Source organism: Marmota monax, unplaced genomic scaffold (assembly GCF_021218885.2).
Source record: "Marmota monax isolate L192 unplaced genomic scaffold, Marmota_monax_Labrador192_F-V1.1 WCK01_AAM20220418_F8-fsc00076, whole genome shotgun sequence".
NCBI lineage: Eukaryota > Metazoa > Chordata > Mammalia > Rodentia > Sciuridae > Marmota > Marmota monax.
The window spans coordinates 2,053,473-2,076,611 of record NW_026692843.1 but is presented as its reverse complement, the minus strand read 5'-3'; the positions used below and the strand labels follow the sequence as shown (position 1 = coordinate 2,076,611).

Here is a 23,139-nt window from a genome sequence, read left to right as displayed (position 1 = left end):
CTCAGCAGATTCTTGCATACGAAAGCTTTTTCATTAAAGAGTGCCTTATCTCTGAGTCCTAAGCATTGCAACATATTTTGGTGTTATACTCAGCCCTTCTCCTGAATTCAGTTTCTGGGTTCTGTAAGAGTTCTAAGAACTGCAGTTGGCCTCCCACACTGGCCCAGATTTGCAGGGCAGGACCCCTAGAGAAAAGAATGATTTTCTGACCCTTGGGGCAGAATGACCCAGCTTCCAGGAAGTTAATCATGCTGTTTTTGGTGGTGGGAAGGAATGTCAAAGAAATAAAAGGCAAAGCTCTGCTCCTAATGAATTCCAAAGAGGGACTAGCCATAACAATCTAAGCAAGTGACCTTGGTCTAGGGCAGATTAGAACTAGGAAGACTGAACTCCTTTTGGTGTCTTTTTCTGTACACCTGTAGACGTTGGCTCTACTGTTCGCAGCTCTGCCTCTGAGCCCACACCACTTCCCTGAGCTTCCCAGATAGCATGACTTCTGTTCAGCCAAGACTTAGCCAGTTACATGTGAAGAATGTTTTCCATTTTCCCCTCTACTTCCATTTCCCACCCTGATCTGTTTTCCATGAGACTGACAGGTAGGGATTGTCTTAAGGGACTCCTTAGGCCTCTGGCTGCTAAATGATTTGTGCACATGGAATCTGGCAGAAGAGGAGAGGTGGGATGCTTAGCACTCAGTTTCTTCCAGTGGGGTCATGGGTGACCTCACCCCAGACAGGTTGTCTCTCCTCACACTCCCCGCACTCATTGGGTTCTGGAAACCCTACTTCTAGTCCCACAAGCTCAAGGACTGATAATGGCCCTCCCTGGTGCATAAGACCCAGATTACTCCACCCCTGAGGTTCACTCTCTCACATGCACATAACTTTTCCTGGATTAGAGTGTGCTGTGTGTTAGCGACTGAAACCCTGACTGATTACTGTAGGCCAGTGGAACATGGTACTGACATGTAATCTTGTCACCTGTAGTTGTCACCACAACCCTCAGAGAGACACAGGACTGGACTGCTCCTCACTTATTGGGTAACTGGCTTCTCCTCTCTGGGCCTTTGTCTTCCAGTATACAACAAATGTTGTAAACTAAACGATAACCAAATTTCTTCTGATTCCAACATGAGAGTATCTCGGGAGACCCATTTTGAGTTCTGAGTTTCATGGCACATGTGGAATGAGAAGGGCCCCGCAGGACAGTTCGTGCTCAGCGGTGCCATCGGTTTAGTCTCTAACATCAGCAGTGAACAGGGGGGCAGTGCCTTAGCTGGCCGCAGCGATGATTCTGGAGGAGGGTACAGAAGCAAAACTCAGCTGTGCCGCACACCAGGGCATGGGGCCCAGCATCTGGGGCAGAGCTGGTGTTGGTGGCCCGTTAAGGCTCCGCGAGGTGTGGAATGGGAGCCTGCCGGGAGCCAGGTAGAACCCAACAGCCATCCTCATGTCCCTCCGCGGCGCAAGAGCAGCGGAGAGCAAGTCTTTCCTTTCCTTCGGGCCTCGGTCTTCTTGCCAGCAAGGGCGGGCAGCGATGCTCAGCGTCCAGAGCCCTCTCAGCAGATGCAGGCGAAGCTCGAACCTGCGCAGCGAGGACCAGTCTCAATAAGCGGCAGCGGAAGGCGGGGCGAGGGCGAGGCCCACGCGATTGGTGCCCAGCGCTCGGCCCCAGCCAATGGGCGGCGAGCGCGTCCCGGGGCGGGGCGGACGCCGCGCCTTAAGGCTGGATGACGCGCGGTGCGGCGCTACTGTGCTAGACCCGCTCCGCTGCCGCGTGTCCGGCTCCGGCCTCCCAGGTACCGCGCGGGTGCCGCGGGGCTGGGGTGGAGCCTGAGGTCGGGGCCCGGGCGTGCGGCCGCCTCCGGAGCGGCTCCGGGCCGGGTTCCGCGGGCATGCTGGGCATCCGCGGGCTGGCAGGCTCAGCCTCCGAGGCCCGCTGGCGTCGCGGGCGGGCAGGCTCAGCCTCCGCGGCCCGCTGGCGTCGCGGGCGGCTCGGACCCGGCGGCCTGGAACCCGGCCGGAGCATCCTCGGCCCGGGCGGCGGGAGGCAGGGGGGCTGGGCGGGCTGGGCGCGCTGTGGATGTGGCACCGGGCGGAGCCGGCCGGCCCTGGATCGCGGCCCGCGGGGGCCGGGCCTCCGCCCTTCGCCTTCCTGGTCCCAGCGCCCGGGCCCTCGGACTCGAGGTTTCCGGGAAGGAGGCGTTGGGGGCGCGGGCACCCGGGCGCCCTGGGCTCCTGCGGGCGACGAGCAGGGTGCTTCGTGGGTACCGGCGACGGCGCAAGCGGCAGGCGACTTTGGTCTCGGGCGGGGTCGCTGACGCAACCTACGGGCGGGTCCGCCGCCTCTCGAGCAGCCCCCACGCCCCGCCGCTAACCCTGCCCCCCATCCCTCCCCTCTTCAGTTCTTTCCCCCTTCAGCCTTTGTCCAAATATAAGAATTACGGAAGTAGGTCGTTACAGTGCAGTAACGTGCGCGTTTGCTGGGTGGTGTCCAGGGCTGGGGGCCAACGGCCTTTCAGCGTGAAGACCCCATTCTCAGGGTCCTTTGCAAACATTGCTCAGCATGGTGCATTCGGGCTGCATTCAGCGGAACGCTTGCTCCTGGTGAACACTGTGTCCCCTTGGGCCTGCTGAATTTTGCCTTCTTGGCGTTCAGCTTTGTGTTTTAGATAAACTAAGGGACAGGGAGAGCGAGTTTGCAACGAACTGGCTTTATCTTACATTACTAACTTCCAGTTTCTCCATTCTCAGTCTCTCCTACTGGGGTTATAAGAGTTTCTGTAGGTAAATTAGTTCCATAACTTGAACCCTTAGTAGTTCTTTAAATTGTGATCCCAAATCTTTATCTTATTACTTTGAAATAAACTGTAGATGTTTTTCATTAGAATATCCGGATTCTTCTGGCAGTAGAGAATCTAGTTCTTGACTCTGAAGAAGATGGAAGTAGAATCTTTTCATAAAAACAAGATTTAAATACAGAACTTATTGTTTGGGGTTTGCAGTTTTTCATGGTGTTTAAGATTAATTTTGCATTCCTCCCAACATAAGTACTCAAAATTCTTAAAAAGGTACTTTTTTCTCAAAGAGGCTGTTTCATATGTTTTTCCTGCACAGTCTTGACTACAATTATCTATGTGCACATTTTATGCCTTCTTGAGGATGGTGAATGTCCCATCTTAAAATAGCAGAGAATGGGTGGATTTTGGAGGTGTGTGAAGGGTGCGGTGTGGCTTACCCAATCTTTTCTCAGTAGTAATGCTTTAGTTGTTTGCCATTGACGTACTTGAGTTGAATTTTAGCCAGAATAGCGATTGCATTAAAAAGCTTTTGTTGGCAGAACTTTAAAAAAGAAAAAAAAAGGCCTGTGTTTGTGAATGGTTACCTCAGAAAAGTAAATATTTTCAATGGCTTTTTGATGACTTTACCTTGATGATTCTTTCAGAGTAATTTAAGAAAATCATATTTAATAATGCAGGTTAAATTAACTCCAGAATGTGGCCTTTTATGGAAATTCTGTTGTAGGAAGGATCTACTGTAGATGAAATGGCTGATAAGGGGGAGTGAGTAATGGTAGCCTGAAGGATTGTGTTAATTAGGCAGATTACTTAAACCATGAAGTGTTAAAAGTGTTTAGCTTGTCATTAGTAATTTGTTCTCATTTCCAGATTCTGAGTGTTGATGAAATGCACAACAATAGTTTGTAACATTATTTTGATCTTCGAAGGCCATTAAATCTAGTAGGGTGGATTCTTGGTGAAAATATTAGTTTCTTCAGATGCAGAGAGTGAAGGCCTCCTTAGTTACCTCAGCTTGGTCAGGGATGGGTGACTTAAGTCTCATCTTGGTAGTCTCAGTCACTTTCTGTTGCCATCTTGACCACTTTAGGAGTGCTGAGTCTATTTAGGAATAACCTGGATCATTTGACAGGCAGAGAATGCCAACAGAATGCCCCAACCTGGGCTAAGTAAATTTTAAGACACGTTACTGACCTTTTAAAAAACAAGAGTCCAGCAGGGGAATAGGCATGAAAACAAGTGTCCTGAAGTGTTAGGACCTGTGACAAAAGTCTGCAAAGTTCTGGGACCCTTCTGGAGGGACTTGTGTGGTAAATTCTGTAGGGGATGGTAGAAAACAATAATAACAATGTGTATATAGTGTTTTTAGAAAAAAAAGATAATGGCTGTCTCGTATATATGGGGTTACAGGTAAGTTTCTTGTCTGTGTTTTCTAAATTTTTGTCAAGAAAATTTTATTTTTTTAAGAGGAAAAAAAATCCAGTATAAGACCTAAAATATGGCATTGTTGACTTATATTGTAGAAATTGGCTAGTTTCCTTGTGAATTTAGGGCAGAAGGGAACTAAATGGCTATTTTGTGCCAGGCTTTGAGTTGGCATGTGAACGCCTTAATCCTCAGTGGTGACCTTGAATGGCTTCAGCCTCATTTTGCAAATGGGGAAATTGAAGCTTAGAAGGATTGACAAAATTACCCAGAGAAACTCTTCAGAATCACAGAATTTAAATCCTGGTCACCAACCTGTGGACATTTGACTCTTTTGGTTTTTCCAGACTCATTTGGAAGGGGGAATTATTGATGTTGGCTATTTTTAAGGTCATCTTAATTCTCTTCTAATATTTCTTATATAGTGCCAAGCACAGTAACCTGAACACAGAAGGCTCTTTAATAGAAACGTGTTTACAGGATTCTGGTATATCATGGTGTGTGTGCCCTGTGACCTTTCCCAGTCCAACTAAGAATCCAGAATTCATCTTTAAGGATGATTTTAATGTTATGTCACTAATTTATGATTACCCTTTAATAAAACTACCTGAACTCTGCTCATAAATGGATTTTTTGATCCCATTTCGGTTGAGAATTAGTTGAACAGATAACTGTTGTATAACAAAAGAATGTGGAATTTCTATAATCACAAAGATTCTTTTCACTTGCAGTCTGTTAACTAAAAATGATGTTGTTCAGTGTGTTTTTAATGCTTTGTAAATTACAACCCCTCCATCTAACCCCCCTGGCCTGTTTTTGAGTGCCTCTCTGTCTGCTACTAGTAAAGTCACAGTTGCCGTCATTGGTAGCTCAATCATCATATAGCATAGTTTCTTAGAATTTGACCCTGTCCCCAAGGAACCTTTGGACTTAATTATAATCAAGGTTGCACATCCTAGGAGTAGTGCCTTCTACCTTTTTTTTAACCATGCTGTTTTCTCAAAGTTTTATGAAACCCTATCTTCTAGTTTAGCTTTGTTTGTGGCCTAAGCTTTTTCTTTGTCTAATGTAAAAACCAGATGGACATTCAATTTCATTCTCAATAGTGTTTTTTTTTTTTTTTCTGATTATAAATGTAATTCATGGTCATTGCAGAAAATGTGAAAGGCACAGAATAGTGTAAACTGGCCACGGTGACCTTTTTGTGCCTGTCCTGACCTTTTTTTCCTTTTATCTTTTGTATCCCACATGTGTGATTTTATTTTCTTCATTTGATGTGAGAAACCCCAATGTACCATCCAATGCTTATTTTAGGTGGCTACACTTTATGTATATGATAATGTTGTTGTCTACCGGTGACGAGTCCTTGCTTCCCCAATGTTGAAGTATAACACAAGAGAAGCATGCCACCGAGGCAAGTTTAGAGTGGAAAGTAGAGGCTTTATTAAAGGACAGCAGAAAAGACTTCTCCCGAGGAAGAAGGGGATCCAAGAGGTGAAATCCATGGAAGGGCAAATGTATTCCCCTTTTTATAGCTAAGGTCTTCTTTTAGCTTTCCCACATTCCTGTCACATTCCTGTCCTTTGTTCCTGTCCTGTTAAGGGTGGGGCACAGGTGGGCCAAAGGAGTAATCTGGGCAGGAAGGACTTTTGGGTCAGCATCTTCAAGTTTGCTGGGAGCTGTTTCATTAATACTTCTTTGGGATGGGCTCTGGGCCTTGGGGACATTAACATTCCAAGAGTGGTTCTGCCCCCGTCCCCCCATTCTCAACATGGCCTCATAATGAAACAACACACCTAAGGCTTTATTCTGGCTGTAGATCTCTTTAGAAAGCTGCACCAAGTTTAGAGTGCCAGTAAGTATTGCTTGAGAGGATACATTGCTGTTTTATTATTAATTTGATAGGCAAAAATTAATGTCATTGAAATATTTTAGTAGGTGAAACAAGTAGGCGAAATAATTGTACTGAGGAGCACATAAAGAACTGCATAAAGAAATGGAAACTGAGCATTTTAGGCTTAGTGGTGTTCTGGGAAGTACTGTCCATACAAGTGGATGTTTTTGTAAGCAGCCACCTCTAGTCTAATGATTCTTATATCACTTTTTTGGTTGTTAATACAGACCCCTTTGAGAAAGTTATAGATCTTCTCCTTAGAAAAATGAAAACCTCTGCCTAAAATTCTGCATTGTGTTTTAGGAGTTATTGGACCTTCTGAAAGCCATCCTTGGATCTCAGGTGGAAAATCTGTATTCTAGTCTGAACAGTGAGAAATAAGAATCATTGGTGAGTCTTTGGCAAACCAGACCTCTGATTTTGCTTACCATTTGTAAATTCCTGAACACTAGCTTTGCTGGGTACTGCCAAGTTGAAAGGGAAGTGAGCCAACCCAAGGATCGTGTTTTGCTAATTTGGCAGCTCATGTCACGAATGCTGTAAGATTGTGCATAGTTTGACTTGTCATGGACAGGCTCTGTTGAAACATGAATTAACCAGTCTTTAAAAAAATAAGTATGTATAGGCATACTAAGTATGCCTAGTTTTTGGCAGCTTTCTCCTAATCTTGAGTTTATCTTGAAAACTTCCCCCAGACATGATCTCTATCCATGTTTTTGCATTTCCTTTTTGTTCTTAATTTCTTCTGTACCTTAGTCTTTACTTCATGACTTGTCACAATCCTGAATGGTAAACTGTATATAGAGGTGGGTGGGTCTGGTATTACTGTTGTAGGGGACAGATGAGACAGGACACCGAAGATAGCACGAAATAGTTTTATTTGGCTGCAGCCAGGTTCAGAGGGTACAGCTTTTGCTGTAATCAGTTAATCCCCTGAACCCCTAGTTCAGGTAGTTTCAGAACTTTATACCCAGCACATAAGGAGAGGGGCTTAGAAGTTCACAGTCTGCAGAAGCTCACATAAAAGCAGCTTTTTCTTTCACAGTTCTGGGCAAGTTAACCCTTCAAGGACAACACCTGAGAAGGGGAGAGCTTTTTCTCTCTTTCTTTCCTGCCCCCCCCCCCCCACACACACACCAGCTGTTACCATGGAGCCCAGTTGGTAACTTCTCTTATCTTAGAAATGTAGACATCTCTGTGAAGCCCAGTTCAAGGCCAGAGGCCTTGTTAAAGGATTTGTCTTTTTATTATCACATTTTGCATTTGCAAACACACTTTTACAAACTACTATACTGGGTAAATGTTTGTGAAAAACTAGTAAAGGGGCATTCAGCACCTGGAGTGCTGATTTCTTCCAGGCCAGTGGCCAAGTAAAATAGAATAACAGGAAAATAGGAAGTTTGCTTACATTGAACTCTTTTGTAGAGACTCTTGCTGATAGTCCTAAAATCAATTATGGTGAAGATTTCTGAAGAAGATCTTCTGTGGAGGAGGGGGTGCCACTACACTAGGACTGGTAGGGAATGGACAGTAGCGTGACTCTGAAATATGCAGAAATACATGTGAGTGAATAGTATGTGCTCAGAGATGCTCAGAGTTTCTTTCTTTTTTTTTAAAAAATAGTGCTGGGTAATTGAACCCAGGAACTCATGCTAGGCAAATGTCGACCACTGAGCTGTACCCCTTTCTCTATTAAGGCTTTATTCAGTTAATGTATTTATTTGAGATGGTCTTTCTGTGTCGTTCAGGCTGGCCTCAAATTTGCAATCCTCCTGCTTCAGCCTCTCAAGTAACTGGGATATAGGTACTGAGTATGCCATCATGCACCTGATCAGGTTTTAGTACTAAAATTCAAACAACTAACTTAATTGTAGTTTGATGTTTTCTAGGCCCTAATTGTCTTTTTCTCCTTCATTTATATTATTTTTTGGTCTGACTATAAAAGGCTGTTTAAAACTTTCACAAATTAAATTACAGAATATTTTCCTTAGTCTTTTTGCCTTTCACCTTTGTTTTATGATAAATTTGACCTGCAGAATTTTTATATATTTGTGGCTAATAAAAATTTTACTTTTTGTAGTTTCTTTCTTTAGGTATAAACTCTTCCCATCCCGCTAAAGTCAACTTTTCCTCTCCACATTTTTTAGTTTTCCTTTAGGATGATCCCTAATATCTTCGTAGAAACTAAATTCTTTCTTAATTGCTTCACTCCCCACAGAAAAGTAGAGTCAGATACAAAAAAGAAGCCAGCTGAGTAGGGTGGGCTGGGGGAGGGTGGTGGTGGCAGCTGAGGTCTGTAATTCCTTCTACTCTGGAAGCTGAGGTGGGAGGAGCACTTGAGCCCATGAATTCAACCCCCTCCAAGGCAAGGAACAGAGAGATCAGATGATGCCAGGTCTCAGAACAGACAAACCTCCGAACCCCAAAATCGTTCTGGGCCCTGGCTCCTGCCCCAGTGTGTTCTCTAGTAGCCTTCTCTGATTGTGTCCCTTTTTAGATGCTCAACAGATGCTCAGTGAGCAGAGGCTGACTCTGGGAAGGCTTGTCCTCAATGCCTTGTCTTTTCTTTGGCAGGTCTGTGGTTTTCCTACTTGGAGGACATAATGTTTTCTAAGCTAGCGCATCTGCAGGCTGTTGCCGTGCTTCGCCGTGGAGTTCATTCTTCAGTGGCTTCTGCCACATCTGTTGCAACTAAAAAGACAGTCCAAGGACCTCCATCCTCGGATTATATTTTTGAACGGGAATCTAAATATGGTGCACATAATTACCACCCTTTACCTGTCGCCCTGGAGAAAGGGAGAGGTATGTATTGAGTAGTTCACTTTTTTTTTTTTAATATTTTTTTTTAGTTGTCAGTGGACTTTATTTTTATTTTTAATTTATTTATATTTGGTGCTGAGACTTGAACCCAGTGCCTCACACATGCTAGGCAAGTACTCTACCACTGAGACACAATCCCAGCCCTGCTTGAAACTTTTTATAAAAATGAATTGCTTCTATATTCTCTATTTCCCCAGATGCATTGAATGCCCGTGTTGTAGATGAGGTTCATTCAGCCTTGCAGGGCATCCAGTGTCTCCATGGGTCCACAAAAATGAGCAGCTAGTCTTCCTCATGGTGGGCCTCACCAGAGGGAATGTGGGAGAAATACGGAAAGTACCATAATATCGCTGTCTTTTTTTTCCCTGTTAGCTTTGATTTTGGTCTAATTTTTGACATAAAGGAAAGTTGTAACAGCAATACTAAATATTTTCTTTTACTTTTATTCTTATTCAGATTCCCTGAGTGCTAACATTTTACTGCTTTTGGAATGCTCTCTTTCCCCCTCCCAACCTATCTATGTACTGTACATTTTTTCCTGAGCTGTTGGAGAGCAAGTAGCAGATACGATGTATCTTTACCCCTGAATACTTAGTGTGTCTTCCTAAGATATAGGACTTACTTTTATCTTGTGTAATTACTAAAATCAGGAAATTAACACTAGTATAACACCATTATTAATCAAAAGATCCAGATCCATTAGTTGTCCTTCATAACAAAAGAACTTCGGATTATGAGTTACATCCAGGTGTCAGGTTTATTGTCTTTTTTGTTTTTTGGTCCTGGGATTAAACCCATGGGACTCTACCATTAACTACATTGCCTGCTCTTTTTAATTTTAATTTTGAGACAGGGTCTTACTACCTTGCTAAGGGGGCCTGGAATGCATTCTTCCGGCCTCAGTCTCTCCAGTCGCTGGGATCCTAGGTGTGTGCCACTGTGCCTGGCAGGTTTAGTTGTCTTTCATCCAGAACAAGTTCCTCGATATTTATCTTTTTGATCTTGTTATGTTTTGAAGTACACTGGCTGATTTTGTAGTGCACTGCAGTTTGTGCTGGTGTTTGCTTATGATGGCAGTCAGGTCAGACACCTGTGTGCAGTGGTGTCCTGCCCTTCACAGTGCATCACGGCAAGAGATGCCCATTTACTGCCGGTGTTGACTTCCATCGCTTCGCTTGACAAGGTGGTGTCTGCCAGGCTTCTCCAGTGCAAAGTTACATTTCTCCCTTTGTATTAAGAATTTTCTGGGGACATAGTTTGAGACTGTAAAGTATCCTGTTACTCATGAAACTTTTACTTCTAATTTTAACACCCATGATTCTTGTCCAAATAAACTATTACAGTGATAATTGTCAAATGGCGACTTAATCTGCATTTTCAGATAATTGCCTTAACAAATTAGACCAAACTTTATTATTTGGCTTTGTGCCAGAAGATGAAAATATATTAAATATTTTGTCATTACCAGTATTATTTGGGACCAGTACTATAATATAGACATATTTTCTTTTGACTAATGAAAATATAGATTTATGTATTACATATTTGGAAACAATTTATTAAAAATTTTCTTCACATACATTAGCAGAGTGTGGACCCTGAAAGTCTGGCTGCCTGGGTTCTAATTCCTGTTTCCTGTGCCAGCCCAGGCTAGTTATGACATGAGCTTCTATTTGTTTAGCTCTAGGTACAATAGAGATGGTAACTCTCATAAGGGGGTTTTTGATAAGGTGTGAAAGCACATAACACAGTGTGGCACATGGTAAAAGACGAGTATTAATATCTACAGTCAAGTTTTTTTTTTTTTAAAAAACTGTAATGCACCTAATGTAAAATTTACCATTTTAAGCATCCAATCCAGTGGCATAAAATGTCATTTACAATGTTGTGTAGCCACCACCTTGGTCTAATTCCAGAACTTTTTCATTACCTCAAAGGAAAGCTCACATCCATTAAACATTCATCCCCTTTCCCCCTTCCCACAGCTGATGGTGACCACTGAGCTGTTTTCCACCTTTTTATAGATTTGTGTATTCTGAATGTTTCATGTAAATGGAATCTATACTACGTGGCCCTGTATGTCCAGTTTTTCACTTGGCCTAATGTTTTCAAGGTTCATTCATCCATGTTGTAGCTTGTGGCAGAATTTCATTCTTTTTCATGGCTGAATAATATTTGATTGTAAGTACTACATTTTGTTTACTATCCAACAGCTGATGACATTTGGATTGTTTCTAGATTTTGACTGTTATGGAATAGGGCTGCTATGAATGCCATACAAGTTTATGTTTGAACACCTGTCTTCCAGTTCTTTCTGGTATACTCTAGGAGTGGAATTGCAGGGTCATGTGATAATTGTGTGCTTAGCTTGTGGAGGAACTGCCAAACTTTTTCATAGCAGCTCTACCATTTTATGTTTCTACAAGCAATATATGACAATTCCAAATTCTTCACATCTTTGCCCAAACTTGTTCTTTTTTAAAGATTATCAACATTCTAGGGAGCATGAAACAGTATCTTATTGTGGTCCTGATTTGCATTTCCCTAATGGCTCGTGATGCTGAGAGTCTTTTCCTGTGCTAGTTGGCCATTTGTTTTTGGAGAAATATCTATCAAGTTATTTGTCTATTTTTTTTTAATGGATTTTGTTATTGAGTATAAAAGAGTTCTGGATACTAGATCTTTACCGATACATGATTTGCAAATACATCCCTATTTTTTTTCTTTCGGTACTGGAGATTTAAACCTGGGGTACTTTACCACAGAGCCATATCCCCAGCCCTTTTTACTTTTTATTTTGAGATAGGGTTTCATGAAATTTCTGAGGCTGGCCTCAAATTTGTGATCCTCCTACTTTAGCCTCTGGAGTTGCTGTAATTGCAGGTGTGTACCAATTAACCCAGCCAAACATTCCTATGCGTTGTTATATGTCCCTTAATAATTATTGTCTATCATGTGTAACTTCTCTACTTTTTTTATTTTTTAGTAACAGGGATTGAGCCCATGGACACTAAACCAGTGAGCCATATCCCCAGTCCTTTTAAATATTTTATTTATAAATAGTCTCATTGAATTGCTTAGGGCCTCACTGAATTGCTGAGGTTGGCTTTGAACTCACTATCCTTCTGCCTTAGTCTCATGGGGATTACAGACATGTGCCACCATGCCTGGCTAACTTCTCTACTCTTAAATCCTAATTTTGCCTGCTAAATGTTAAAATTAGGTAAAGGTATCACTCCAGAATTCATAACCTTTTCATGCTGTTCTTGTTCAATGTGTATTTTGAAGCTGGATAGATAAAATATATCCTTAATAATTCCTTATAAACTGAAGTTTATTATGCTTGATCTAAAATAACTTTAACTTGGGGCTGGGGATGTGGCTCAAGCAGTAGCGCGCTCGCCTGGCATGCGTGCAGCCCGGGTTCAATCCTCAGCACCACATACAAACAAAGATGTTGTGTCCACCGAGAACTGAAAAATAAATATTAAAAAATTCTCTCTCTCCCCCCTCTCTCTCTCACTCAATCTCTCTCTTAAAATAAAATAAAATAAAATAACTTTAACAATAAAAAAATACGTAGAGTTTTCACGTAGGCATTAGAGGGCTTGCTAGCAGTCTTAATTTTTGGACTTCATGTCATGTAGTCATTTTCTAAAATTGTTTTCCTTCCTGACATATTTTAGGTATTTATGTGTGGGATGTAGAAGGAAGAAAATATTTTGACTTCCTGAGTGCTTACAGTGCTGTCAACCAAGGGCACTGTCACCCCAAGATCGTGAATGCTCTGAAGAGTCAGGCGGACAAGCTGACCTTAACATCGCGGGCTTTCTACAATAACATACTTGGTGAATATGAGGAGTATGTTACCAAACTGTTCAATTACCACAAAGTTCTTCCCATGAATACAGGTAAAGCATTTGCTTTTTTTTTTTTTGTGAAATCCCCAAGAAAATCATCTTAATTCCTGATAATTTAAAGCCTTTTTAAATCTGAGCATTTCCCCCCAACTAGGAGTGGAGGCCGGGGAGACTGCCTGCAAACTTGCACGCCGGTGGGGCTACTCTGTGAAGGGCATTCAGAAATACAAGGCCAAGATTGTGTTCGCAGGTATGCAACACTGAATGCTGTTATGATTTCAACATACAATTTCATTTTCCATTTTATTACTGATGAAATATTTCTAATGTACTTGCTTGGTACATGATACGTTATTTGCTGAATGTTTCATAAAAATCAATGAGGAATTTCCTCTTGTTGGATTTGAGTTATTTCTTCATATATGAGATTTTCTTAATTCCTACTCTTCCTCCCCCAAGTGAGTGACCCTATGATTAAATTTCTCATCTGCATATCAGATTTTTTTCCATAGAAGATTTCCAGTTAGATGGCCTATGTTGGAGGGGTTTTGTCATGTTTTGGGGTGAGGATATGTTATCAGGGCCACATCCTTTGTACTGTGTGACTCTTGAGTCTTAATATTGGATGTACCATTGTGTCACGTCCTTCTTAGACGCTATAGGGAGAGGAGGCCTGGGGTTGCCCCATTACACTCCTGAGAATGAGAGGAACAACTTGAATTCTGGTTGGGGAAGCTAACAGTGAATTGAGGTGATGTCATCTAACTTTAGGAGTCTTTATATGATGTTCAAATAACAGGTTTTGACTTTTTAAGGTTTGATTTTAATTTTAAAAAGTATATATTGATTTGTCACTCTGGTCAAAATTATTCTTGTGTAAATTCTTAATAATTGAAATCTTTAATATTTTACCTTGTGAACACATGCTGTTGAATTATAAACCCCATAACACAGTATAAGCCAGAGTTCATTTGATGGACAGAGGCAATTGGTATTTGAGGTGACAGATTAGTATTTCCAAAGAAAAAAATCTTTATATAACTCTGTAACTTGCCATTTTAAAGTCTTATGCCTTAGTTGTAGGACAACATAACTGTCTCTTTCAAACAAAAATAGTATTTTTGGTGATTTTCATTCTTACAGACTGTTTCCAGTCTCTTTCATATTAGCAAAGGGTGCAAAGATATTTTCACCCGAGTATTGAAAGAAGCTGGTGAGTCTGTGGGGTGGAGAGACAGCGGAAGACTGTCCCCAACTGTAAGTCCCCTATACCTGCAGGGTGAGCTGTGGAGGATGAGACACCTGAGGTTAGGCAGAGAACAGATAGGCTCCCGGTCTTATCAGTGCATTTTTTCATAAGCCTGGTCAGAATCAAAACACTCTTGTTTTTAGATGAGCAAAAGACGGTTACTTGTGGGCAAGAGGAGGAGGAGGAGGAGGCCCTTGCAAGAGTAGCACTTGGAGATGCCAAGAAGGGTTGAGAAAATAATCCAATACTGAGTTAATGGCATTGCTGCTGGCAGAGGTGGTGGGAAGATATAAAAACATCCTTAATGTAGGTGAACCCCTAACCTCTCTATTATTCTACATTCCTTTCCTTCTGGAATTCTACCCCATCTGAAGTTAACTAGTGAGATACTTTGTTGGCATATGTTATGGTGTTAGTTCCCTACTAGAAAGGAAGCTCCCTGAGGGCCAGGGAGCTTGCTAGTGTGATCTCCCTCCATCCTCTGCTGCTGGAATAGTGCCTGACATCTAGTAGGTCCTCAGTCACATTTATTAGTGGGTAGAATAGTGGTCCTGAAGAAAGGCAGTGGTCTGTCATTTAGATGATAAAGTACTGTAATAGCAAGGAAGGCAAAATGGAAAGTGATTGGTTGCCTTGGGATCTTTTCTACAAATGAAATTGAAAATGCATTCTGTTGGTAGTTACCCTGGAGTATTAGGGTTTTAAAAGGTAAACTACTGATTCTCTATGGAAGGTATTCTCTTTCTCATATCAGTATCATAAATGTGCCTTCTCTAGAAAACATGCACTGCAGATTGGGGTTGGGAGGAGTCCAGGTAAAGTGAGTGAGTTTATCCTTAGGGCTTTATACGACAGCCAGGAGGCTCAGTGGGGAAGGCCTCAGTAGGAGGAATTCAGTAGGAATTCCAAGGCCAGACCTAGTAGCCTTAGGTCAGATGAACCAAGGTGTTTAATATTGGACTAGTTGTAATAGTAGAAGCTCATCAGAGGTTCTCCAAAGTGAATTCTTTTTTTAGTCAGAATTCCCAAAGTATTTTGTATGGGTAATACTTATCAAATTTGTGAGTTTCTTTGGAATAATCACTGTTTCTTTCTCCTTTCTAGCTGGAAACTTTTGGGGTAGAACATTATCTGCTATCTCCAGTTCCACAGACCCAACCAGTTATGATGGCTTTGGACCCTTTATGCCGGGTTTTGAAATTATCCCATATAATGATCTTCCTGCACTTGAGGTACTTCAGTGTATCATGGTGCTTAGCTCATAGTGAATACAAATTATTTTGAATGATTTTCTGTTGAATATGTGGATTAAAAATATGCTATGAGGGCAGAGAAGATAGCTCAGTGAGAGTGCTAGCCTAGCATATGTGAGGCCCTGGGCTCCATCCTCAGCACTGCAAATCAACAAGTTATGTGACTTTAGTGAAAATTTGTCTTATTCAAGTTGGGTCAAAGTTTCAGACTCATTCTCAGTAATGATCAGTACTTTGCAATAGTTCTGTGGTCTTAATCCTTAGGACCAACCAACCAAACAGCCTCTTCAGGTTTGTATCTTTCCTAATATCTTGGGTATTACCTGCTTAATTCCTAGATAAAATTTCAGTTTTCAGCCAGCTTTTTAAAGTCATCAAATAGGGTCTTTTTTATTTTTCATTTTGATGTTGGAGATCGAACCCTGGGCCTCACCCATGCCAAGCACATGCTCTACTACTAAGCCACATCCCTGGCTCCCAAGTGGAGTACTTTAGTAAAAAAGCCTTAAAATAGCTTTAAAATGCCATTTGCTGTAGGTTTTATTTATAATATATTTATATATTGGAAAAATATAGGATAGTATAATTTAAATCTGAAGTATTTATTGAGTGTCTGGGAATTGAACGCCAGTGGGAAATGTTACATTTGTGAAGTAGAATATAAGTGTAAAAAACCTTGATTTACATACTTAATTTTTTTTTTTTTTTGAAAGGGCTGATCTGTTTATTCACTTTGGAGGTTGGATACTTTATTCTTTCTTTCCCTCATCGTTTTCACTTTTCCCTCCAGATTCTAATTAGTTTTCATATTTTTTTTAGATAACTAATATAATCAGTACAATTTATGCTTTAAATACTGTGTGCTTTAAAAATGAAAATGAGGGCTGGGGATGTGACTCAAGCAGTAGTGCACTCGCCTGGCATGCGTGCGGCCCGGGTTCGATCCTCAGCACCACATACAAAACAAAGACGTCATGTCTGCTGAAAAACTAAAAAAATAATAAAATAAATATAAGAAAAATGAAAATGAGACGAGTTTGTCTGCTAAGAAGTTGATTTTAAGGTCTATAAGAATATCAAGAAGAGATATGTAATGGTGTTAATTCTAGATGTCTTCTGGAAGTCACCTGTATTCCTATTTAATGAAAAGTAAGTTAGAATACTACTTGTCCTTCACAGTAGTCTAATAATGGGTAGTAAGTCCTGTCCTGGAAGAACGTACCTATTACCCGGTGCATTTTAGATAGCAATATTTTATTAGCATAGAATTGTGGCCATATGTCTCTGATTCTCTGAGATGAACCTAATTTTAGATATTTGGTTTTGTTCATAGACCATCTGATTCTACTTTTTTTTTTTTACACATGAGAGTTCATTTGTCAGAGTTGACAAATAAAGGCACATTGTTCCATAGACAGAGAGAGAATGATCCTACTTTTTTAAAAAAATATTTTGTTTTAGTTGTAGTTGGACACAATATCTTTATGTTATTTTTATGTGGTGTTAAGGATCAAACCCAGCATCCCACACGTGCTAGGCGAGCGCACTCCACTGCTGAGCCACAACCCGAGCCCCTATCTGACTCCTACTTTTTGGTTTTGGAAATATAATCATTGTTCATTTGGTTTTCCCAAGTAGAACTCTCTTTTATCCATATTGATCATAACATGATTTGCATACTTAAAACTGTTGACAGGAAAATGTGTAGTATATGCTTTTAGATTTCCAAATATGGTAGAAAGAAAGTTGTTAAAACTTACTCCTGTTTCTTTTGTAGCGTGCTCTTCAGGATCCCGATGTTGCTGCCTTCATGGTAGAACCAATTCAGGGTGAAGCTGGCGTTGTTGTTCCTGATCCAGGCTACCTAGTGGGAGTGAGAGAACTCTGCACCAGGCACCAGGTTGTCTCCCTAACAGATCTAGAGGCTCCTGCCTGACTTCTGTGGAATTCAGTTGGGAGAAGTGTGGAGATTAAATCGCCTTTCCACTAGAGGGAGACATAATCCAAGAGTTTAGGAACGTACTTAGAGATTGCATGGGAGGCTAATTTTTGACAGTTTCTGGAACCCTAGGCCAGAGCCTGTGCTGTGGGCAGAGCTGCAGACCTCCAGGCCCTCACTGTTTCCCTCCTCTCTTCCCCAGGAGCCTTGCACTCTTAATGTCTCCCAAACCCTATGCTGAGTCCCTCTGCTCCAGAAGTTATGGCCAACCCCTTCTCCCACCAAGGCTGATATTAGTGTATTTTGTTTGCCATTGACAGTTTCTGTCACATGGAAGCTATCTGAGGAATGTTTATGGGACAGTTAAGTGATTTTTTTCCCATAGGGTAGCTACCGCCAGAAAAGTCGTCCAACTCTCTCATATTTGCATAAGTGTTCTCCACTGTTTAGAGCAGTACCCCATGGCCTCCTGGGGAGGTAGTGGCCCCCTGCCGCAGACTTCTGGTGTGTGTTGGATTCATAGGGTACTCTTGAAGTTGTGTGGGTAATTAAGACATTTTCACAGATTGGAGGGCATGCGGAATTATACATTTGCTGGGAGAGGGAAATGAAATAAGTTCTCACTATCTTCTCTGTGGAAATGAAAAATGAGAATTAATGCTGTTGTGTTGTTTCCCAATAGGTCCTGTTTATTGCTGATGAGATTCAGACAGGGTTGGCCAGGACTGGCAGATGGCTGGCTGTCGATCATGAAAATGTCAGGCCTGACCTGGTTCTTCTTGGAAAGGCCCTTTCTGGTGGCTTATACCCTGTAAGTTTAGTGTTGAGTTTTCTTTCCATTCTCTGCTCTCCTGAAGCATACCTCTAAAATACCTTCACATTACTGATTGTAGCAATTCGTGTCTTTCAGATGATGGGGTTTTAAAATTTTTAAAAATTTAAAATGTTTTTATTTGTTCTTTTTGGACATACATGACAGTAGAGTGTATTTTGGCATATTATACATACACGGAATATAACTTACTAGGATAGGTGGTTGGTTTTACCAACAGCACTGTGGGCCACCTGGAATATTTGTAGTAAACATTTTCTGTTTCTGTCTTAGTTGATTTTGCCTAAAGAGTGGAGCATGCCTTGGAATTTGCCATGGCATTTGGTTGGATGGAAGCATTTTACATGAAACCTCCTTTTGTAGATGTCTGTCCTTTTTTCCCAGTGTGTAGAAATATGGTATAACTAATTGTTTAGAACCATGGCTAATGAACACAGAGATTGAAAACAGTAGTGTTTTGTTATAGTTTTTGGGTTTACTCTCTAGAACTAATAGTTGGTCTAGATGAAGGCTCTGAGGAGAGGAGTCACTGGTGGCTTGTCTTGCTGAGGGGATGTGTAGCTTTTTTTCTAAGCACCCAGACAGAGCATTTCCCCTTGAAATTGGAGGAGATCTAAGTTATATCTTACAGAAATAGCTTTTCACTTTTAGTTCCAAAGTTGTCTCGTTCTGTGCCATTGAAGTGCACCGAGTGTATTTGCAATGTATTCGGTTATCACTCGGCTGGTGGTAGGGTGACAGATATAAACTGTTGTTTGTTGAAGGTTCTGTGTATCTTTAATATCAAATTTGTAAAAATATTCGTGTTCCTGGTATGCTAAGAATGAGAATACTTATTAGTCTGAGAAATGACGGGGAGAACTCACTGTCTTCTAGGTGTCCGCGGTGTTGTGTGATGATGAAATCATGCTGACCATTAAACCAGGGGAGCATGGCTCTACATACGGTGGCAATCCACTAGGCTGCCGCGTGGCCATTGCAGCTCTTGAGGTAAAACACTTAACTACTTCTTTAGGTAGTGTTGAAGTGATTTTTAATTTGGGCCCATGATGTAATAAGATTGTGAAATATTAGAGAACATGAAGTACAGAGGAAAGATTTCAAGAGCACAGCATTCTCCAAAGGTAAATTTAACCTGTTGCCTTGGGTTACCAGTCACAGGGGCCTCCGAGAGAATGCCAATCTACTGATCTACTTTTGGCTTAGCAAGCAAGGGTACCCCCCAGTGTGGATTTTGTGGTCTGGAGGTAGATAGAGCCCGTGCTTAGCATACCTGAAGTCTTGGGCTCAGTCCTCAGCTCCATACACAAAATGTAGAATTTCAGTGCTTTTAGACTTAGGCATAAAATCATTACCTAGTCTTTGAGGATGGATTTTTTGGAGGAAAGAAAGGAAACTCTGCAATTTAAAAATTAAAGTCTTCAAATTAACAACAAATTATTGTGTCCAAATGATAGTATATCATAAATTATGTGAAATACATCTTTATTTTGCCTTGAAATCAGATTGACAACAGATATCATCAGCTCTGAGCTGATGATGTCTGTTTAATTAGACAACAAATGAAAAAAAAAAAAAAGAAAACTCAGTTACTCTGTAGTCATGTTTCCTTTGCTTGTAGTCCATGTTGCCCTCCAAGCAACAATTAGAAAAGGGCATTCTTTTTTTTTTTTTATAACTTTACTTTTTTATGTGGTGCTGAGGATCAACCCAGTGCCTCACATGTGCTAGGCAGGTACTCTACCCCTGAGCCTCAACCTCAACAACCAGAAAAGGGCATTCTTAACATTCCTCAAATTTTTCTTTAATTATAGGTTTTGGAAGAAGAAAACCTTACTGCAAATGCGGAGAAGATGGGTATTGTCTTGAGAAATGAACTCATGAAGCTGCCCTCTGATATTGTGACTGCTGTGAGAGGGAAAGGGCTATTAAATGCAATTGTCATTAGAGAAACCAAAGGTATGTCAAGCACACATTTTACTCCTCTTTTTTTTCTTTAAAGGAAGAGCCTAGAGTATGTGTGACTTGTTAGCTGGATGCTACTGTAGTTGGGTATAGGGACCCTCTGCTTGAACTGTCCGCTGGCCAGATGGAGTAGTGCGAGCACACATTTAACTGACTGACCTGCCGCCACTCCTCTGAGGCATCAGTTTTTCTGCCTTCAGGGAGTCACACAGCACTTGGAGGTTCTGAGTTATTTTCTGTCAGTCTGGACAGAACACTGTGCTTGGGAGTTTCCTCTTTGCTGTTCTTTTATCCCTCACCCAGATCCTGTCGGAGCAGAAATGATAATAGCAATGAGGATGGTGTTGATAATAAAAATAATGCCAGCTGTCACTTAATGGAGGGTTCAATGTTCCAGAGTATGTTGGTAATAACCTTCAAGGGCTCCTTTTTGGATTTTCTTGTGATAACATTTCCTTTTAAAGCAGTGATTCCAGGCTCGACTGCACTTTATAGAGTCACCTGGGGAACTTTCTAAAAAGAGTCAAAGCCTGGCCTCGCCCCAGAGATTTCTAATTTGATGGGTCAGGGTGGGGCACTGGCATCAGCAGTGGCTCTTTGGTGATTTTGATGTGCAGTCAGGGTTCAGAACATGCCGTGAAGGGATGAGTCTCATCCCACAGCTCGGGCAGCAGGTTCATTTTAGGGATGTGTGGTGGTCACTGGGTTTTGGGTATTGCTCGTTCTGAGTGAACTTCGCGTGTCACACCCAGGGTTTCTGGTGTTAGTTCCTATATAATCAGGTTGAGCATTCCTAATCTGAAAATATGAAATGCCCCAGAATTTCAAGGTTTTGAGCACCAGCATGACACCAGAGGTGGAAAATTCCACACTTGACCTCATGCCCTTTTTATTATGAGGCAGGGTTTTTTCTAATTTGTTGAGGGTCTTGCTGAGTTGCCAAAGCTGATGTCAAACTTTTGATCCTCCTGTCTCAATCTCCTGAGTAACCGTGAGTACAGGTGGGTGCAAGCACACCTGGAAAGAATTTATTTGCTCATGTAATTTTAATTTTTTGCTTTGTTTTGGTTTTTTGACAGTACTGGGGACTGAACTCAGGGCCTTGTACATGCTAGCCAAGTGAGCTTCGCACCCAGCCAGGAGTAACTTAATTTTTAAGAATAACAGCAGGGTCGGGTATAGCCCAGTGGTAGAGCACTTGGGTACTATCCCTGGCACCAAAAATTAAACAATCAGAATAAAGCTAGCTTGCAGCTTGGTGCGTCCTTTCTTGAGTAGGCACTGGGATTCTCTTTTGCCAGCTGTCACCATGTACATGAAGGGGATGTTCAGACATCTGTCTTTGATGAGCACATGTGTGTGACTATTTTTTTGTAGATTATGATGCTTGGAAGGTGTGTCTGCGGCTTCGAGATAATGGGCTTCTGGCTAAGCCCACCCATGGCGACATCATCAGGCTTGCTCCTCCGCTGGTGATCAAGGAGGACGAGATCCTGGAGGCGGTGGAGATCATTAACAAGACCATCCTGTCTTTCTGAGGGTGGGACCTGTTTAGTGGCTCCTGGGGGCTGGCTGGAGATGGGGGTCCTGAGACAGCCCAGCTCTGAATGCCAGCACATTCTACTCCCACATGCCTTCAGAGACTGTTTTGGGACATATATTTTTTTCAGTTGATACTTAGTAGAGATACTGCAGGTGGCTCTGTGGCACAACTAAGAGAATGAATGGCATCTACATGTGGTTTAGTGTTCTGAGGCATATGTGCTTTCTAAGGTGAGTTGCATCTATCTGCATAGAGACAGCCTTCAAATCAAGTCCTTCAGTATAATTTATATACGTTTTATAATTTCCTTGCCTGGCATAAATGTTTTGTATTTGAAAAAGTTATCTGAGATATTACACAAAAGACTTGCTTGACTTTATAACATTGAATCATTGTAATCACTGAACATTAGGATGATTAATGTTAAAACTAGTTTGAAGTAAACTTCATATTGGCCAACACCAGAGTATTCTACGGATATCATCATTTCTAATTAAGAATTCATTCCTAAATTATGTTTTAAGTCCTTGATGATAATTTGTAAAAATATTGCTTGTTTTAAATATTTCTTTAAATTTAAAATAAAGCTTTTATTTACAATGTCAACCTCTTGGGGAATGTTCTTACCTTGCTTTATTCCTGTGTTTTCTAAGAGCATTTCAGCTTTCTTTGGTGACTTGTAGAAAGATAGGAATTAGAAAAAGAAAATACAAGACTCTCCTATACCCCTTTCAGAACAGTGGCTTTTTTCCTGTGCATAGATACCATTTTTCTTAAAGTTACCCTTTCTGTATGTAATGTTTTACAACTTTACTATTTTTCTTTTTACCCAGAGTTTTGTATTTCTGGTCATTATAAATTCATCTATTCTGTGTGTGTGGATGTGTTACAATTCCATCTCATATTGGGGCCTTTTAGCTTGTTACAGGCTTTTCGCTTCTTAAATAAAGCTTGTGACTACTTCATGTTGTCACATAGTGTGTGTGTTTTTTTTCTTTTCATTAAATCTTATTGACTTTCTTTTTGGCGTGAGCATTCTTGTGGAGTAAATCCCTAGAAGGTGCTCGATATTCAAAGGGAATGGACTTTTTAAAGTTCAGTGGTGTCATTGTTCCTTACCTCCCTCAGGTCCTAGCATGGGAACGGGTCTTTGGTTCTTGGGTGGTGTCCTGTCACTTCAGAGGAGGTTCAAACGTGTGGGCAGTTACAGGGAGGCCAGTTGCAGTTGGGTGGCGCTGGGGCCAGCTAGGTGTACAGCCAAGGGCGAGGACCTCCATCTTTGAAATGGTGCTAAAAGGCAGCCTGATTCAGGGTATGCACCTGAGTCGGTTTCCCCTCAGCTCCTGGGGATGCCTGAGCCAGGAATCTCAAATTCCCCTCCTGTTCTGCTGTGCAGCCCCACAGGACATCCCACTGGGACACTTGTAGGTTTAGATCTGTGCTTCTCCATGCTGGCTGCATTTTTAGAATCTTCTGGCTTTCTTACTTAAAAAGTTAAAGTTGATATCCAGGGCCTACTTCAAATCAAATAGGACAGAATCTCTGGGGGTGGGGCCCTGGTG

The 23,139-nt window shown here is 41.6% G+C and overlaps 1 protein-coding gene across 2 annotated transcripts; it reads left to right on the top strand.

Moving 5' to 3' along the window:
- Positions 1-1,712: 1,712 nt before the first annotated feature.
- Positions 1,713-22,542, top strand: Oat (ornithine aminotransferase). 2 transcript variants are annotated; one of them, XM_046448830.2, is made up of 11 exons: positions 1,722-1,798; positions 6,420-6,506; positions 8,691-8,918; positions 12,623-12,847; positions 12,951-13,046; positions 15,150-15,277; positions 17,076-17,198; positions 17,920-18,048; positions 18,946-19,059; positions 19,884-20,028; positions 21,412-22,542. In XM_046448830.2, exons 3-11 carry the CDS (start codon positions 8,720-8,722, stop codon positions 21,570-21,572), a joined length of 1,320 nt encoding a protein of 439 aa, XP_046304786.1. In that variant the 5' UTR covers positions 1,722-1,798; positions 6,420-6,506; positions 8,691-8,719; the 3' UTR covers positions 21,573-22,542. The 2 variants fall into 2 exon arrangements, with proteins under 2 accessions (XP_046304787.1, XP_046304786.1); XM_046448831.2 differs by lacking the exon at positions 6,420-6,506 and having other exon boundaries at positions 1,713-1,798.
- Positions 22,543-23,139: the final 597 nt, after the last annotated feature.

Coding starts and splice junctions, on each gene's coding strand:
- Oat (XM_046448831.2), top strand. CDS start 8,720: ATGTTTTCTAAGCTAGCGCATCTGCAGGCTGTTGCCGTGCTTCGCCGT. Junction 17,199..17,919: donor AACTCTGCACCAGGCACCAG/GTTGTCTCCCTA, acceptor GTTTCCCAATAG/GTCCTGTTTATTGCTGATGA. Junction 19,060..19,883: donor TGGCCATTGCAGCTCTTGAG/GTAAAACACTTA, acceptor CTTTAATTATAG/GTTTTGGAAGAAGAAAACCT.